At 31.4% G+C, this 19,840-nt stretch overlaps 1 protein-coding gene across 2 annotated transcripts in view; it reads right to left on the bottom strand.

Annotated features, from left to right (window-relative positions):
• Nucleotides 1-17,078, bottom strand: part of LOC115889460 (MFS-type transporter SLC18B1-like) — a 33,471-nt gene extending 16,393 nt beyond the window's left edge. The window contains exons 1-7 of one of the 2 annotated variants that reach the window (XM_030909446.1): nucleotides 16,939-17,078; nucleotides 9,525-9,753; nucleotides 9,194-9,425; nucleotides 5,960-6,033; nucleotides 5,244-5,391; nucleotides 3,822-3,890; nucleotides 2,111-2,201 (exon numbers count right to left, since the gene is read on the bottom strand). In XM_030909446.1, coding sequence (XP_030765306.1) covers nucleotides 2,111-2,201; nucleotides 3,822-3,890; nucleotides 5,244-5,391; nucleotides 5,960-6,033; nucleotides 9,194-9,425; nucleotides 9,525-9,742 — 832 coding nt within the window. In that variant the 5' untranslated portion in view covers nucleotides 9,743-9,753; nucleotides 16,939-17,078. Of the gene's footprint in view, nucleotides 1-2,110; nucleotides 2,202-3,821; nucleotides 3,891-5,243; nucleotides 5,392-5,959; nucleotides 6,034-9,193; nucleotides 9,426-9,524; nucleotides 9,754-14,209; nucleotides 14,330-16,938 lie in introns of those variants that run through there. The other variant, XM_030909445.1, reaches the window with a different exon arrangement.
• Nucleotides 17,079-19,840: the final 2,762 nt, after the last annotated feature.

Raw genomic sequence — 19,840 nt, 5'->3', positions numbered from 1 at the left:
CTAGGCAGGGCGTTGGCTACCTCTCGCATGTACTTGTGTTGTGTGTCATCAGTCATCAGTATGTGCATCAGTATTTCACAAGTAAACGGGACCTACAGTTTATTGCCGAATCCTAACGGCACTATTTGAGAGGCTGTACAAGGCAAATATACTCAAGGTGGTTTTTGCCATTGCCTTCCTTGAGGTGACGGCTCGCTGGTCGCTCTATTTAGACAAATAAATGTTTTTATTTTAAATAAATAAGGCGACTGTACTGGCTGGAGATCGAACCTAGTACCTCTCGCCCCGCAAATCGACACATACTGCTGGGACTACGGCCAGCCACTAAGTATTAATAAAATTATATTTACCTACTCCAGTTTTTTACCACAGTTCGGATATAGTGTTTTTAACAAAAATTTCAGTAAATACGAAATAGAATGGCAACACCGCATAGTGCTTCAAATAAAAATAGTGTACTACACGGAGAATTTTATGCTGAATCCAATTATGTACAGAAAAATAGGCGGTGTAATTTATAAACCTTAAAACTTTATCATAACTTTTTTTGGAACACCCTGGATACAACAAAATATTTTTAGGATATGCACCATATATTTTCTCTATGTATACAGGGTCGCTTCTATATATGGAAACGGTCGATGATTAGGTAAAATATTGGAGGTACCGCAAAAAGTTAAATACCAAAATTTATAGGATTTTCACATATCTATTAGCGAGTAATAAATTTAAGTATACAGGGTCCGATCATAAAGTCGTGGAACATCTAAGTTTCATTTTTTTAAATAGAACCCCTTATATATTATTACATATTTCAATTCTTCCAATTCTAAGCAAAAATCGAAATACACACAATCAAACCAACCGTTTCCGAGTTTGACTTTTGAAAATATCACTTAAACAATTCGATTTAATTAATTTCGATGTGTTTGGTTTGATTTAATGATGCCATTCTGCCGAAACTGTGATACTGTTGTAATGGGGTTTTAAATTCGTATTAGCTACTAGTAAATTTAAGTTCCCTTCCCCTGGCTCGTCTTCCCTGCCGATTCCATTCAAGTGCCTGTCTTGCGATATCTCTGTGTGGTCTGCGCAAAATGTGCCCATTCAGCCCCACTTTCTTTTCTTAATTTATATATCTATTTGATTTTGTGATGTTCTTCTCCACAGTTCTTCGTTGTTAATTTGATCGGGCCAGAAAATTCTCAATATTCTTCGAAGACACTTGTTAACAAACACCTACAGGCGATCCATGAGACCACGTAAATTTTCATGTTTCGCATCCATAAAGTAAAATAGATTTTCCGTTGCTGTTGAAAAGCTGGATTTTTTTTTCTATATATGGAGGAGTTCCACATAGATGCAAGCATGCATCTGTGTGTCTTTGTGCCTTCAAGATTCTTTCCTCTATATCTTTCTCCGTGTCCCTATCGCTGCGAACCATACTTCCCAGATACTCAAATTCATCAACTCTTTCGATGACTCTGTTGAGAGGAATAGATCTTGGTTGTTGAGAGTATTTGACATAATTTCTTTGCTTTTCGCCACGTTGATTTGAAGACCGACTTTATTAGCTTCGTCTTGGAGTCTTAGAAGTTTTGGAGACATATCCGAATGTGAATGGGAAAAGACACAAAGATCGTCTGCACAATCCAGGTTTTCCTAGCCTGCTTAAGACTCCCCTTTTATCCCTAGTGGTTCTTTAAATGCTCTAGGTGTTTTGATAAAGGGGTTAAAAACGAAATAGTCTTAATTAAAAAATGCATAATAAATCTGATAATAATATTATAATAGTATATCGTATCGGTGTTTGGTGTTTATATAAAAAGCTATATCGTTTAGTGAAGCGCACCGACTTTAACATAATGCTTTCAAATTATAAAAATAAATTCAAAAAAATCTAGAAATGAGTAGGGAGCTCAAGAGAAAATTATAGTAAACTTTCGAGTGCGGTAGGAAACTTTTAGGAAAGTAGTGAAAGGTAGGAAACTAGTGAAATTTTACCCGAAAAAATCACAGATTGTCTCCTAATTGTGTCATTGCATGGTTAGGAATATTTAAAAGCATGCCATATTATAATTACCTTCAACAAGTCGCTATATATAATTACCTTCAACAGTTGGCAGGAGCCACATATTTAGCGGAACAATAGCCATCATGGAAACGCCCAAAACAATAAATGGTAAATCGAAACCGCCTACCTATCTAAAACGAAATTAAGATAAACAATTTTACAATGAATTATAGGATGATACTAATGTCATTGTGAATAAAAACTTTTTTATTTCTTACAAAATTGAAATGAGAATTTTTAACGGAATAAAAAAACTAAAGAAGGAGTATATCATCAAAATTGGTAAGATCGCGATGGGGTGTGTGGTCAATATAGCTGACTTGATTTCCTGGTTATCTGTAGCCGTGCCTGTATATCCTGTGGCATCCTATTCTTTTAACTTGTTGAAGTATAAAATAAATTACACAAGAGATATAGAGATTATAGGGTACTACTACTACTACTCCTTTATACTCGAGTACAACGAGCCATGATTAAAATATCTACTAAACGTAAAATTGACTAAACTAACTACCTACTAATTATTAAGTACCCATAAAATACTATAAATAGTTCAAAAGAATACAAAAGACGTTTGTTCAGAAAAACACAACAAATTTAACAATCATAGCATAAGGAAATTTTTCGATGCGCACTCGTTGAAGCTCATTCTCCCTACTCTATATCTCTGAGGTACACTCAATAATTTGAAGGTTTAGTTTATAATTTTTATAAATAATTTCCTAATAAAAATAAATAATTTAATGCAATTATAAACATAATAGATACGCTGCTGGAATAGTATCGTAATTTTCATAAAATTGCCGTATCCAAAAATAAAAACCTAATTTGTTAAGTGGTCCTTCCTCGTCTTGTAATCGTAAAATATATTATTATACCGTATGATCGAAAAAATAGGCATCAAAGACGGCTGGCGCATGACAATCGATGATATTTTTGGCGAGGTCAATCTCTAGATGTCATTTAATAAAAATTGACAAATTAATTATTAATTAATTAATTAAGATTAATTATGGAAAGATTTATAAAGAATAGAAAGTTTCCAGACATAGAAATCTATTTCTAAAAAAATATTTTTTCTCGAATAAACTACACCATATAAAAATCATTTTTATTCAATATAAAAATAAATTATAACCTTCTTAAGGCCGACTGGCAGTAAACGTCATTAAAGAATAAAGAAGAGTACGAGCCAATTAATGACGTCTAGGGCTCGACCTTGCCAAAATTATCATCGAATTGTAATTCGCCAGCCGTCTTTGACGCCGTTTTTTTTTCGGTTTATGGTATTATCCTTGTATTATATACCGTATTATAGAAAAAACAGCGTTTAGTTGGCTTGGAAATGACGATCGACGACATTCCCTTTATAATTTTACATATAAAATGACAACGATGTTCATTTCATAGCAATCGATGACGCCGTTTTTTTTTCCGAACATATAGTATATTAATATATTGAAAATATTCTAATATTTTTCATAATTTTAGTCCAGAAATGATTGCACGCTGTACATGTTAGGTATCGATTGTACGCTGTACATGTTAATATATCTATCCAGGTTTATACATTTTGCATAATACCAATTCCAAAGTAAATAAGAAATAAATTAAAAAAATCGTAAAAAACTTCCTCGGTCTAAGTATTAGTTTTCTCCTTTCATAGTTCTTTTATTCTAGTGATGTCAAAAAAAATAAGTTAATAAAAGTGTTACGTGTGAAACCCCTGCATGTATTGGATACATACCGAATAAAGAAATCCTCCAAGTACCGGGCCGGTACTCATACCTAACCCTACAAATGTTTCCAAGATTCCCTAAAATAAAAATATTATATTTTATCTAGTGTTTAATTTAACGTAATGCTGAAATGAGTAGAAATAACTATACAATATTATCATGCTAAATTATATTTATTAGATATAATATAGGAATATATCTAATAATTATTTTATAAATCATCCAACCAATCTGTAGTAATACTTGCTTTTCGTGAAAAAAAATTGATATTTAATTTATTTCATTCAAATGATCCGATTTTCGTTATACCAGGTGCGTATCAAAAGTGCTGGCTTACCCCTATAACTTTTTCATTTTTTCAGATAAAGAATCGAGATTTGGTATATTAATATATGACATAAATTAGGATTGATTGACGTATTCAGTTGTTTTCTGTCACTTCCTGTTTCACCGGAAATGACTACAACTTTTGATTTTTAAAAAGTACCCTCGGGGTTTTGTTGCTTTATTCGATAAAAAATTACACACTGAATAGAATGACATATCATATGTCAACTTTTGACATTTTCGAATATGGTTTATTTGAAATTGCAATATGCGATTCATAACGACAATTTGACTCGAAATACCAAATGTGTGGTACCAAATTATTCGTAAAAAAATGCTTTTTCAAAATATGCTAATAAGCCACCCTCGTTCCATTTGAAAGAATTGAATTGTGATTTGGTTTGGTTTGGAAAATACGATTTCAGCATCTTTTAACCGGCCAGGGCAAGGCACGAATAATATTAGAAGATCAACTCTATTTTTCCAAGGCTCCTTGATTAAAAATTAGTGTTTATAACACAGCCAGGGCACACTAGATTGAAATTTAAAATTAAATTTTGTTTTAAGCAAAAATGTCAAAAGTTGACATATGATATGTCATTCTATTTAGAATGTCATTTTCTATAGAATAGAGTAAAAAAATACCAAGGGTGCCATTTAAAAATCAAAAGTTGTAGTCATTTCCGGTGAAACAGGAAGTGACAGAAAATAATTGAATACGTCAATCAATCCTAATGTACGTCATATACTAACATACCAAATCTCATTTTTTTATCTGAAAAAATAAAAAAGTTATAGGGATGAGCCACTTTTGAGTTTTGTATTAATGCAAACTATCTTTAAAAATTATTTTACATCCATAGGTATAGGTAATTAAAAAAAATGTTAATGAACAAATCTGTACCAATACTAGCTTTCCGTGAAATAAAAATATTATATTTACCAAATATTTACTTTATTTTATTCTCGTTTTTGCGGTGTGTACGCGCCTTTAGAATCAAGATCAGAAGCATATTATAGAAAACAATGCTGTGCCATACATTCAATGCTAATCAAAAACATTAACATTGATTTACATTAACAAACAAGATTAAATTACTTACTATCACTGATCCAATGTTATTAGGAAAGGTATTGACTACAAACACGTAGCTAGCCGTGGAAAATGCACTTGCACCCAAAGCTTCAAATCCTCTTATAACCAAACATAGTGTGGTAAATATCGTATAATCCGTAACGTATTCTAACATACTGAAAAGTAAAATTAACAATTAAATGCTATAAAGGCAGTCTTATATTAATCTTTATCGAGTACCCTGTTATTAAATAGTTTCAGTATTTTTTGTTACAAATACGAATAAAAAGTTTACACTCGATTGGTTATTCGTTGGCTAATTACATAGTTATATGTAACATACAATAAAAATGTCATATACCTAGACTATCTAGGCCAACGTGTTTGCAATCTTTATTATAATGAAAATGCAAAATAAACCAGAATTGAGTTGAATTTATAGATTACATATATAAAATGCTAATGTTTATCTGTGTCGTCTCTACTGAAGTAGCGACTTGCTCTAGAAAGTTGTTTTTTTTACTAAAAGATAGCTAGAGAATTGGCTCTTCTAAAAACTGTCGTCGCCCGATGTTTTTTTTTCATTTAATTAAAAAAAATAAAAAGTATTTTTTTCCTGATGTCGTGGCGGATGCGCCAGGCTTCAACTAGTATTAATATATTGTATTATCATTAAGTTAACACTAAGTATCTCCTGAATCTTTCTTTTATTTAAAATTTATCATTGTACTCTATGTTACTTACCCAAATAATAAATTACATATGCCCGCTACAAACATTCCTAATAAGAAGACAAACTTTGCACCTATTTTAGGAAGCTAGAAATTAAACAACACATTATGTATATATTTTTATGTTAATAAGGGGGGGGGGGAATTAAAAAAAATTGTTATTTTAAAGGGCATCTACCGGGAGGGGTAATGGAGCTAATTATCCCCCCTTTCCAGAAAGAAATTTATAAATAAGACAAAATGTGGTATAAAATAAAATTGTCTCAGAAATTAATAATACCAATAAAAATAGAAAATCCAGATCAATCCAAGCTTATTTTTATCCACATTCACAATACCTTTGAGGAAAAAAAATTAAATCTAGTACCGTTGATTAAAAGAATTGGGAAGATACACAACCTAATGGGCAAATTCGTGACAAGGCTGATTTGATTTCCCCTTATGTCTCCAGTATAAGTCGTAGTACTGTGGAGCCTCCACTCGTTCTGGCAGCCAACGCATAACTCTGGCGCCGTTCTTTGTTTAATCATATAATATTACTAGCGTGAACCCGCGACTTCGTTCGCGTCGAATTAATCATTTGTAATGGTGAAGATAAAGCAAAGCAAGAATTTCCATTAACATACAAACTGGAGCAGAATCGTGGTTAATGAATTACCCAACTTTTTGAAACACCTTATGTATGTATTTTGATATATAAAAATATCAAAATATATAAAAAAACAAAATCCAAGCGTTTTCCCGAAAGACTAACCGTTTTTCAAATAACAAATATTGTAATATTTGAGGGGCGTTTTCACCCTCTTGGCATTTGAGATTCGAGAAACCCTTCCTTATCGAACCTCTACACACCACAGTCAATCCGTTTGTCAAAAATCAGCCTTAAACGTCAAGCAGTTTAAGCAAAATCGTGATTATGGGTACTCAATGGTCATATTTTATGAAACACCCTGTATAAATTTTTAAAAAATGTTAAAATATGTAAAACAACAAAATAAAAGATACGTGTTTAAGAGTTTTTCCGAAAAACTCACCGGTTTTTAAATAAAAAATGTTCTAATATTTGAGGGGTGATTTCACCCCCTTAGAATTCGAGTTTCGAAAAACCTCTACACCCTAAAGTCAATCCGTTTTCCAAAAATTAGCTTTTTACGTCAAGCGCTTTAAACAGGATCGTGCGATTAATCAATGACAAGATTTTTCGAAACACCCTGTATACATTTTTAAAATATGTAAAAAACAGAATAAAATATACGTGTTTAAGCGTTTTTTCGGAAACTTGACCGTTTTTTAAATAAAAAATATTGTAATATTTGTGGGGTGGTTTCGCCCCCTTGGAACTGGAATTTCGAAAAATCCATTCATATCAAACCTCTACACTCTACACCCTAGAATCAACCTGTATGCCAAAATTGAGCTTTTCTTACGTTGAGTGGTTTGAGTAGGATCGTGATTAATCAGTGAGTCAGTCACCTAAGGATTTTATATAACTATATATAGTATAGATATTAAATTGTTTAATGATAGAAAATCTGTATTATTAACGTACTGTACCGAAAATTCTCCGAAGAAGGGTCCCAATAACCACTGCTTTCTACATATACAAGTACATTCCAAGCTGCCAGGTTGAACCTCGGCATAATAGAATTTTCCGAAGTTTGGTTAAGCGCTCTCATTCTTCACATACCGACAATTAATTGTAATTTAGGACATAGCCTGCGCACCTGGACAATCAGCTCGATGTACTTTCTTTGCTTATTCTTTTGTATTAATAATAATTATATCCCAATATTTCAAGACAGTAAATTGACTGCGATACACAAAAGTATTTACTACACTAACAAGCCAGCAGGTTTAAGAAAAGCAAATGTAAGAATATTTCTTATTGCTATTATTATTTCTTTTTTTTTTTCGATTCACGATTAACTCGGTTGGTTTGGTTTCTTGACCTTGGTAAGTATGTTCGGACACCTGTTTTCACACGTTTTAAATATTTTTCTTTAGTAATATCTCTCACTGTCTTCTCTTTAATTTGGCCGGTATCTCTCATTGCCTTGTTTATAATTTGGCCGGTTTGCTACATGCCTAGATATTTGTAAGCTGGTTCTTTGAGAGTGTTGATTTCTACTTCGTTCATTAGCTTTATATTCGGTGTGTCTTTTAATTTTCCTTTTTTGTAATGAACTGCAGCGCATTGGCTGCAGCACATTTACTCAGTCCAATCTTAGGTCGTCCACATGTACATCAAGTGTGACATCCGGTAGTTCGTTTGGCTATTAATTTTATATCCATATGTACTGTTCTTAATAATAAAGCATATTGGGCTTAGGCTGTCCCCCTGGTATATACCTCGTCTTATTTTTGTTTCAGTTGTTTCATAGCTTTCAGTTTGATGTTTTACTATTAGTTCGGTACTCCACTTTGACATAGCTATTTTTAGCAGTTTGATGAGTTGTTGATTAACTTTGTATAGTTTCAGAACCTCGAGAAGCCAAGAATGCGGGACAGAATCGTACGCTTTCTTATAATCTATCCAAGCTATCGATAGGTGTCTTGTTTATCTTGCGCCTGCATGCCTAACACTATTTTTGATTAGTAATTATTTACTGCCTCTAGATCTTTCTCGGCATCCGTTCTGTTTTACTGCTATTATATGATTTCTATCCAGATATTCAGTGATTTTTGTACAGATTATTTTTGTCATTAGTTTATATACATTAGAGAGGCAGGTAATGGGTCTGTAATCTTCAGGGTCTTTAGAGTCTATATTAATGTTTTATTCTTAATAGAAATATTATATTGGCATGCAATATTATATTTCTCTGTTTATTTTTTATTTAAAATTACCCCAAGAATTACCCGCCCTAGATTTTTTCTAGAAGGCTAACAAATCTCCATTGTTTCGAAAAAAAATGAGTACAGTGATATGAAAATCGCATCTTTTTGTCTTTTAGTCATAAACGGAGAAACCCCATCAAATAGTCGAAAATGAATTTATTTAACATAACTTCCGGTAAACCGGAAATTCCATGAAGGGTAATATTGTTGATTGAAGAAATAAGTTCTTCTCAATTCTTTCAATCAACGATTCAAGAAATTGCACCTCGAAATAGTCTTAATCTATAACATTCCGATTTCTATTAATTATTAAAATTATATCCACAAATATCCACATTAAATCTTAAAATACTCCTAACGGTTTGTGTGAAAAATGCTGTATTTAATCGATTGTTAGTTTAATACTTACAATTTTTCCAAATACTGGGGATGATAGAAACATGACTAAAGCATAAAAACTAAACACTATTCCAGATGTGGTATCCGATAATCCTTTATCAGCTGCTTCTTTAGGGAAAAAGGGTGCCATGATTGACATGGAACAAAAGCAAAAGAAATCGACCAAAGCTAACATTGCCAATGTAACTTTTTGGAATTTGGTAAATTTCCTAATCGCTGAAGGTTCCAGATGAGATGTAGTTCTACAAAAAAGTGAATTTTTAGATACGTTTGTAGAAAAATCTACAATAATCTAATACAGAAGGAGTATATTAACAAACTTTTTATTTAGAATAACTTACCTGAGCAGTCTTTCTTTGATCCTTCTTATTTCTCCAGGGGTGTAATCATCAGGGGCGATGTTCGATAAGGATTTACTCCGAGGATATTTTCTGTATATTCCAGGTCTGAAATTACCCGAATTGGATGAAAAGGCAAAACTGCTCTTGCTAGAATTTGAACCAGGAGCCTCTGACGGTAGATCACTTGATTTATATGGTACAGGTTCATTCGCTGCCATTGTGCTATTAACTGAAATATGTAAATAAAAACAATATGATTTTTTATTTAAATATATAGGGATCGGAGAAAATTATCATACAAATTGGTTATTACGTCTACAGGGTTGTTCACCACATAAGATACGGAGTATATTGTAGCTAGACAATTAGATTTTTGCAAATTGTAAGTTTGGGGTTCGTTGAAGCACTATTAGAGCTACAATTTAAAAATATTTTAACAAGATACAGAGTGTCCCAAATAAATAAAAAATATCAAAGTTGTATTTTTTTAAATGGAACACCCTGTATATTATTATATTTTTAGTTTCTACGATTAAAATAAAGGTAAATTTGATTAAGGTTTACCGCATTTTAATCTTACCGTTTTTGAAATATTTAGGTTTTTGTCAGAATAGAGTATAAATTTTAATGCTTCATTTCTCTAGGCGTATTTAAGTTTTTAAGTTTTTAAAACCAAATATTGCACTGAAGTATTTCTATTTACTAAATTTTGTGTTGCAATAATAAAAATTATTCTACCTTATACAGAGTGTCTAAAAATTTATTTTAAATAATTACTAGCTTTAAACGGCAATAACTTGTTTAATTTAAATGGAACAACCTGTATATTTTATGAGAATCAGATGCACAATTTAATTGCCTATTAAATTGTATTATATCATTTTTTACCTATCTCTTCGAAAATGCGTTTTCTTATAATTTAAAGCTCATTTATCAATATACCCATGGAATATTGACATTTTAGATTATTTTTAAAGATGTAACAAATTTTTAAAGAGTACAGATACTAATATTGTCATATAGTTCGTTTATTTCATTAAAAAATAAACTAAAACTAAAAAATAACTGTTTAAATATTTGTTAAAGAGGACCAGTTAATATAATTCCAGTATTCAAACTACATTAATTGACTGTTGGCGTAGATGAATAATAATTGCTCCAAATACTAAACAACAATTTTGTATGTGTATTAGACAGTGTGGTAAAAAGTAACACCTCAAAAACTTTATTTCGTTTTTTGACTAATGCTTATTTGTAACACTGAGACGTTCATTATAAAAATGAACGTCTCAGTTGTTACTTATTATTATATTGATTTTTGATTCAAATCCACACTTGTTTAGAATAATTTATTAACTAACACAATTAAGTATCAAATTAATTAATATTAGGGCGGAAATAATGGTGGTGTATTTAATTAATGAAGTATACTCTTTTATAAAAATTTAAATAGTTTTCTTTTTGTATACAAATGGGACAGTAATATCATCGTTTTTAGCACCACATTTGTTGCTTTATAAACAATCTAAAATGCCAATATTCCATGGGTATATTGATAAATGAGGTCTAAATTATAAGAAAATTCATTCTCTACGAAAAATTGAAAGGATATAGGTAAAAAATGGTATAATACAATTTGATAGACAATTAAATTGTGCATCTGATTCTCCTAAAATATACAGAGTGTTTCATTTAAATTAAACAAGTTATTGCCGTTTAAAGCTAGAAATTATTTAAAATAAATTTTTAGACACTCTGTATGTGGGAGTATTCTTTTTATCATTGCAACACAATAACTGATCAATAAATAAACTTCAGTAAATATTTAGTATTAAAAACTTTGATACCCTTGGGAAAATGAAGCCTTTAATGTTTTACTGCAATTTCACAAAATTGAAAATATTGGAAAAACGGTAAGGTGTAATAAATCTTAATTAAATTTACCTTTATTTTAATCGTAGAAACAAAAAATGTAATAACATACAGGGTGTTCCATTTAAAAAAAATACAACTTTGATATTTTTTATTTATTTGGGATACTCTGTATCTTGTAAAAATATTTTTAAATTGTAGCTCTAATAGTACTTCAACGAACCCCAAACTTACAATTTGCAAAAATCTAATATAGCATGTATAATAACTTTGATACTAATTTATACAATACACAACAAAAACTCCAATTTAATTACTTAAAGATGCAGATTTCTTTACAAAAAAGAAAGTAGATCTGTAGTAAATGCTATCACTTACAAAATCATTTACAAACACGCAGGAGGAAAATATGTATGTAAAAATATTTTAAAATAAGACAGAATGTTGTCAACGAGAAGATCCATGACACTGACAGTTGTGTCTGTCATTTTAATTGACAGGCACATTGTATTTTCTGTCATTTTTTGAATGTCGTCTGTCGAGATCTGCCCTGACTCGTTGGACAGACTTTACAAAATAAAATTATCGCAAACAATAGATTTCAGTGCAAATATAATTTAAATGGAGTACTTTACTTAAATATTGCCTCTACCCCTTCAGCATCGAATATGGTTGCCAGTTGCCATAATACAATTCTTCTTACCAAATCTAGTTTAAATATATTCAGAGATATGTATCTACTGCAAAAATAATGGACCATTTTTTTTAAATTTAACAATCCCATTTTTAAAACAAACCATTTTGACACTATGTTGATATGAAACTTTCTTCGTAAAATGGATAATTCGTTATATGAGATAAAAATCCTAATAAAAAGTGGACCACCCTATATAATCCGAATTAAAATTTAAATCGTTGAAAAACATATTCTTGTCAAATAAATTTGACAAAGATCTTGGGTCATTAGTTTGTTAAATAAATTATTTTATTGAAACTAAAAGAATTTTGGACTTCCATTGTCTTTATCATAGACCTAAAATAAAATCATCAAAATCATCTGCAATGCTCGACTTCATGACTCTTTGCGTATGTTTTTTAGGTTCGTCAAGTCGTACATGTAGATGACGTTTTGTCTCTTGGCTGATGGACAAGCCTAGATTTCTCTCGACTTCCGTCCTTGTCCGCTCGTATAGAGAGCATCGGAAGAACACGTGCTCCGCATCTTCGGTCACCACGCAGCAATGGTGACAGTTCGGGGAGTCACTTCTCTTGAATCTGTGCAAGTATTCTCGAAAGCATCCATGCCCAGTCAAGAGCTGGGCTATGTAGAATCCAACCTCCCCGTGCACACGGGTGACCCCTTTGGTGACATCCGGGCATCCGGGATTAGTCGATGTGTCCACCGACCTTTCGTCGAGCTGTCCCATCTCACTTGCCAGAGTCGAAGACTTTCAGGCCTAACCAATCTTCTTCACAGAAGACCTGTCGCTGCTCGGCTTTCTTGTTGCGGTGTTGTCGCTGACGTTCTCCCGCAAAGATAACGATAGGCAGGCATGATGCCACTACACTCACTGCATCTGTGCACTGCATCCTGTGATACCGTCCAGTATGCTGACGCTACTCTGATCGCTGAGAGTCGGTGGAGTGATGTCATTCTCCTGCGATATGTTGTTAGTTCCAGCGATTCTGACCACACCGGTGCCCCGTAGAGCAGGACGGAGGTAACTACCGCTGCCAGTAATCGTCTCCGGATTTGCCTGGGACCTTCGATATTGGGCAATGAATCAGACTTGTCTAGGGTCTAATGAGCCAATGTGTCAATATTGTCTAGGGATTTTGCAGAGAAAACGTTCTCTACATGTACGACTTGACAGACATAAAAAAACATACGCAGAGGTGAACAATGTAGTCGGGCATTGCAGATCATGTGTGATCCAAGTACCATAACATAAAATGGTCGAAAGCCTGGGTTGTCCACAAAAAGCCCCATTGGAAAAAAACGCAAATTTAAAAAGGTCTAATAATAATAAAATCGTTAGCAATCCAAGTGTAGAAATTTCAACAACATGGCAACCACTCATAAAACACTTCAATGCAGGTATTGTTAGTGGAGAACCTCATGCTTGACTGCACCAAACTAATTCACGGGTGAATGCTGGGCTCTAGTATACCTATAAGCTCAGTAGTTTTAGGATTTATTTTAATTCATACTTGATAACGGTCAGTGATACTTCTGACAGAAACGTTGTGTAAGTAAAATAAATAAAGACAATGGAAGTCCGAAATTCTTTTAGTTTCAATACTGAATCATTGTCTACCACATTCAAACTAAATTATTTTATATTGTAATACAGGTAGAAAAAAAAATGGCGTTGGTTGGGTAATAACGATCGATGACATTTCCCATATAAAATGACAGCGATCTTCATTCCATAGCCATCGCTGACGCCGTTTTTTATCGATCATACTGTATTATAATAACACAATAAGATTTTAAACTATAAAAAACCAAACAAACATTGAAATACGTTGTTCTTAACATGTTGCAAATAAAAGTTAGACATGGAATAATAATTACAAAATATTTTCTGTTTTCTGCAGTTTTTATATAGATAAATTTGTAAAGTATTTGCTTTACTCTTAAATTAGGTGAAATATTCCATAATACCACTCACTAATAAAATGATATAAATTCACTAGATATTTCTAACATATTTAATTTTAATTTACTGGCATGCAAGCTAATACTTTTTAAATGTTATCTATAGATTTTACAAAAGTAATTTTATAAAATTCGGAATTTATTTTCTTACATTTTTATTCATAAATGGGAGATAAATTCACTGATGCTGAAGATAGAATTAATAAAACAACTACACACTATTTAGAACGACTGTTTACACTAATCGTACTATAATAACTGAGATATTACACTGATGTATAAATACGAACAATCACAGTTATCTCTTACTTTTTATCAGACCAGTAAAATTTCTCATAGAAATTAAATAAGATTATGTGGAAAGAACAACTTTACTTTATCTTAGTATTTATGTTTACTATTTTATTTACAAGGTATAAGTTCATAACCGTCTGAAAATTTTCTTCTGAAATGTTTATTAGATAATAAACATAATTATTAGTATCTACGGTAAGTTGTTCAGTCGCATTATGATTATTTTGAAAGCCTATTCATCTTATGTAGAGATAGAGTAGGTATTTAGAACTAGGATATAATGTACCGGGTGTCCCACTAAGAATAGCTCTCAGTTGTATCTCGGAAAGTATTAGTAGTAGAGTTTGCGGAAAAACATATTTATGACTAAAGAGAGCATGAGAAATTGCTGGAAATTATTTTCAAGTTTGTAGAGCGGCCGCTAGAGAGTGCAACTGCTATTAAAAATAAGAAAAAGGAGTTTTTACACAATTTTGCTTAGATAACGAATACTATAAATAATAGATTCATAATCTTCAGTAAATTTTACATATTTTTTGTTAGAACCATTTTTCCCTATCTGCCAAAATAAAGTGGTGGGGGAAGGTTAGATGTGTTTATATTTAAATGTTAATAACTCCGGACTGGTTGACCGGAATCCAATAAGTGGGGGCTCGTTTAAAAGAGCATTTCTTACTCTATATTATACCATAATAAAAATAAGCTTTTGAGCGTAGACGCTAGGGGGCGCGAAAACTAGGCGCGAAAACCGCATCTTGATATCTTTTTTCAAACCAAAGTTATTAGTAAAATTATAATAAATAGGAAAAAATAAGCCCTTAAACTACCTTATTTTTCTAACACGGTATCCCTAGCCCACTTGATTATGACCATTCTAATCAAAAATAAGATAGAAAAGATTATTTCATTCAAAAAATCGACAATATACCAGAATACCATTCTTAAAAAGAGAAAAAACGCTGCTAAGACTATCAAAATGTTGATTTAATAACTCTTTGACGTTTATACTATTACGTCAAAAGCATCTTTTTTCCAAAGCCTACCATGACTTCACTAAGACGTCGTTTCTTATTCACTGTCATTGATATCTTAATTATTAGATATTAATACATCTGGTATTATCGTATTCTGGTATATTTTAGAACAAACTAATAGTTTCTATATTATTTTTTATTAGAATGGTCATAATCAAGATGGCTACTGTAACCGTGTTAAAAAAATAAGGTTGTGGGCTTATTTTTTCGTATTTATTATAATTTTGCTAATATCTTCGGTTTGAAAGAGGATATCAAGATGCGGTTTTCGCTGACTTTTTAAACTTTTATTACTCTTTACTATCAGCTAAAATTATATATACTATCGCATTTAATTTTTTTGAAAAAACGGGCAATTTTTGTTAAATTGTAAGACAGCGCCCCTAGCGTCTACATTCAACAGCTTATTATTATTGTTTGTACGCTATAATATAGAGTAAGAAACGCTCTTTTAAACGAGCCTCCGTTTGTTAGATTACGTTTATCCAGTCCGGCGTTATTAATGTTTAAATAAAAACAGATCTAACCATCCCCCACCACTTTATTTTGGCAGATAGGGAAAAATCTAAGGGAAAAATGGTTCTAACAAAAAATATGCAAAATTTTCTGAAGATTATGAATCTATTATTTATAGAATCCGTTATCTAGGCAAAATTGTGTAAAAACTCCTTTTTCTTATCTTTAATAGCAGTTGCGCCCTCTAGCGGCCGCTCTACAAACTTAAAATAATTTCCAGCAATTTCTCATGCTCTCTTTAGAAAAAATAAATTATAATCTCTTTAGAAAAAAAAATAAATATTTTTTTCCGCAAGCTCCACGACTAATACTTTCCGAGATAAAGTCGAGAGCTGTTCTTAGTGGAACACCCTGTACATATATAAGTTATACAGTGTGTCCCAATATTCCATGGACATAGAACTACTACGTATTTTTGGAATCAAAATAAGTTCATTGGACACAATTTACCTCTATTTAAAAGTGTTTCGTTTGTCCGCTAGAAGGCATCAAACTTTAAAAAATAATCGGCCAGGAGAAGACACGAAAAATATTAGATCATCAAATTTATTTTCCCAAGGCTCCTTGATTAAAAATTAGTGTTTTTAACACAGCCATATGACACTCTAGATTGAAATTTAAAATACAATTTTTTTAACCGAAAAATGTCAAAAGTAGGCATATGATATGTCATTCTATTCAGAATGTCATTTTCTATCGAATAAAGTAAAAATATACCGAGGATGTCCTTTAAAAATCAAAAGTTGTAGTCATTTCCGTTGAAACAGGAATTGACTAAAAACAATTGAATACGTCAATCAATCCTAATTTATATCATATACTACAATACCAAATCTCGAAAAAATAAAAAAGTTATAGGGGTGGGCCACTTTTGAGATGCACCCGGGATATGTTAAATGGGTGATTTGTGATAGATTTTTAGTAATTTTCTCTTGTACAACTAGGATCCAATCTAGATTACTTGTTTCTGATTAGAATTGCGAACCAGAATGATATAAATATATGAAAATAATGAATTTAATTTATTTTTACTTACCTCTGAGCGGGCTTATTACTTCTAGTAAAAATACAATTTTAATTATTCACAATCACTGAAAAATGTGTTGTTTAATATTTCACGTATCTTTCGGAACAACCAATTAAATTTCTTTGTATATATCACAAATAAATAAGGTTATTTTTAACAATACCAACAATACATTATTATTGTGAGTGAGTTCCTACAAAAATATTTAACTAGAGATGGTCATTATAAGAAAAATATCGATGTGTTAGGGTCGAAAATTAAATCGCGAACAATGTAGTTCGCCCTTGGTTCGCATCAACTAGCACTTAGCACATATTACAGGGTGTCCCAGAAATAAGCGCATTTTAAAGGATGGTAGATTTGGCTAAAAAAGAAACATATTTTCTCTTTGCCCTTTTTAAAATAAATTGACTCCGGACTAAAAACCGACTACGGCACCGATTTTGCCGGTGTGTGTGCAAGCGCTCTTACTGTTTTGAGTAAAATCTCAAATAACATTACATATCTAATAGAGGGCGCTGATTCTGAACTGTTGAAAAGCTGCTATAATTGTTCAATATTTAGTTTCATTATTTCAGTTTACTAAAGGTATATTAACATTAAAAAAGGTATTTAAAATTTAGTAGACGTTGGGCTATACAGGGTGGTCCAAACTGTATTCCGGAAACTTCGACAGCATATTCTGCAGATAAAAATAAGTAAAAAAGTTCGTATAAATATATGTCCTTAAATGCTTACTTTCAGAGAATAAAGTATACAGGGTGTAGAAATTTCATTTTTATTTCGATTTTTTCTAAATAATTTTTGAAGTAACGTCAATATTTGGATGAAAATTGGTGTCTGGGAGTTTTTTGATACGAGAAATTTTATTTTGGTGTCAATATGACTCCTACTAGTAGAGGGCGCCACCTACATGTGTTTTAACTATTTTGAAGCGTAATAACTTTTTGTTCGTACCTGTATAACACTAACGAGCGAAAAAATATACATCTCTGTGACTTTTTACATAAAAAAATATCTCTTTGTAAAAACCGCTACGAGCAACCGTTCTTAAGATATTTAGAATGGAAATAGACAATACATGTCATTATTAACGAAAAATAAACACGTTAAGTAGATAGTTATTTCACTGAAATAATAAATTTTGGAAATTTTTATTTTTTTTAAATTAATCATAAATTTTTCTGCAAAAAATAATGATAAAACAGTTCCTGTTGAACTTTTGGCACAAAAACTTTTCAAATGTATGATTTCAGTCTAGTAACTATTTAGTCAACATGTTTAATTTATGTCAATGATGACAGGTATTGATAATTTCGATTCCAAATACCTCGAAAACCATTACTCGTATATCGATTTTTACCAAGAGACCTTCTTCACGTAAAAAACGTCGTAAATGTATATTTTTTTACTCAGTAGTTTTATACAGGCACGGATGAAAAGTTATTACTCTTCAAACCAGTTAAAAAATATGTAGGTGGCGCCCTCTACTAGTAGGAGTCATATTGTCATCAGTCATCAAAATCAAATTTCTCATGTCAAAAAACGCCCAAACACCAATTTTCATCCAAATATTGACGTTACTTTAGGAATTATTTGGAAAAAATTGAAATATAAATGAAACTTCTACACCCTGTATCTCCGAAACTAAGTATTTTTGGACATACATTTATAAGAACTTTTTTACATATTTTTTTCTGTTTCCGGGATACAGTTCGGACCACCCTGTATATAATAGTAATCTACAATGATTAAAAAATCTACAGTGAATAAAATTAATTTAAATATTTTTTGTAGAAATTTAAAAATGTGAACTTTAACTTATAAACATACAGAATGAGGATAATGTAGGAGGTGGCAACATTGCATTTTCTCGAAGCAATATTAACAAATTTCCCGAAACTGAACAAGCAGCATCAAAAGATTTTCAATATTTTCCGAAAAATGTCAAGAGAAATATAAAATTTTCTTTTTTTTTTTGCAAAAAAACCTTATGGGCGTGTTTCTGGGATCGAAATATAATACTAGTTAAAATACTTTTACTTTTTTCTGGGACACCATGTATATTTCTACAATTCATGTGATAAATAGGAAAATAGAAACAGAAAATTTAGAGCAAAATTCTAATAAAGTTTGTCCACAGAGAAATTTTTGATGCTTTAGTTTTTAGATCCCGGTTCGGGTTTTTCTTATCATCAATTCTTAACAGTCGTCGTAGACCTGTGACACGTATGCACAGAAGGAAATGTGCGGCAAGTTTTTCATCTACGCATGCGCTGTAGAGTTCTAGAACGGTTCATATTTGATAACAATAAAAAATAGAATTTTGAATTATCAATTGTCACATATTGCCAATTTGTAAAAATCTCAGACTAAAGCAATTTTAAAAAATAGCTCCCGATATTTATTATCTGATAAAAAAAATCGATACGTTTGAATAAAATATATCGATTTCGATATTAATTAACATCTCTAGTCTCGACATATCAAAGCTATAGTAGCGATTATAATAATTTTTTATTCATTTTAGTCAGCGTGAGACTGATAATAACTACATCTATATGAACAGTATTTGTAATTAAAAATATCTGAACCAAATTTGCAAACAGCTGCAAACATGATTTATTTTCGGTTCTTAACCTTTTTGATTTAAATTTAGAGAGTTATAGTTACTTTAAAATAATTAAATTATTTGAGGTTCAAAAAATATGTTTCATTAAATATTAAATGTTATTAAATTGCCTTTTAATTTAAACGAAAAAGAAATCTAGTAGATCATATCTATAAATACCTTCGTGGTGAGTTAATTCCTGGTACATGGTATCCCATTGGGGTGTAAGGGGTCATAACATATACAGTACGTCTGTCCCACAGTCTGTCCGTTCTATAGCTACGGGGTATCCGTGAGAGG

Source organism: Sitophilus oryzae, unplaced genomic scaffold, assembly GCF_002938485.1.
Source record: "Sitophilus oryzae breed Bouriz unplaced genomic scaffold, Soryzae_2.0 scaffold_815_pilon_pilon, whole genome shotgun sequence".
In the NCBI taxonomy this organism is placed as follows: domain Eukaryota; kingdom Metazoa; phylum Arthropoda; class Insecta; order Coleoptera; family Curculionidae; genus Sitophilus; species Sitophilus oryzae.
Note: the sequence above shows the minus strand (reverse complement) of the source record. Positions and strands in the feature narration are given on the sequence as shown.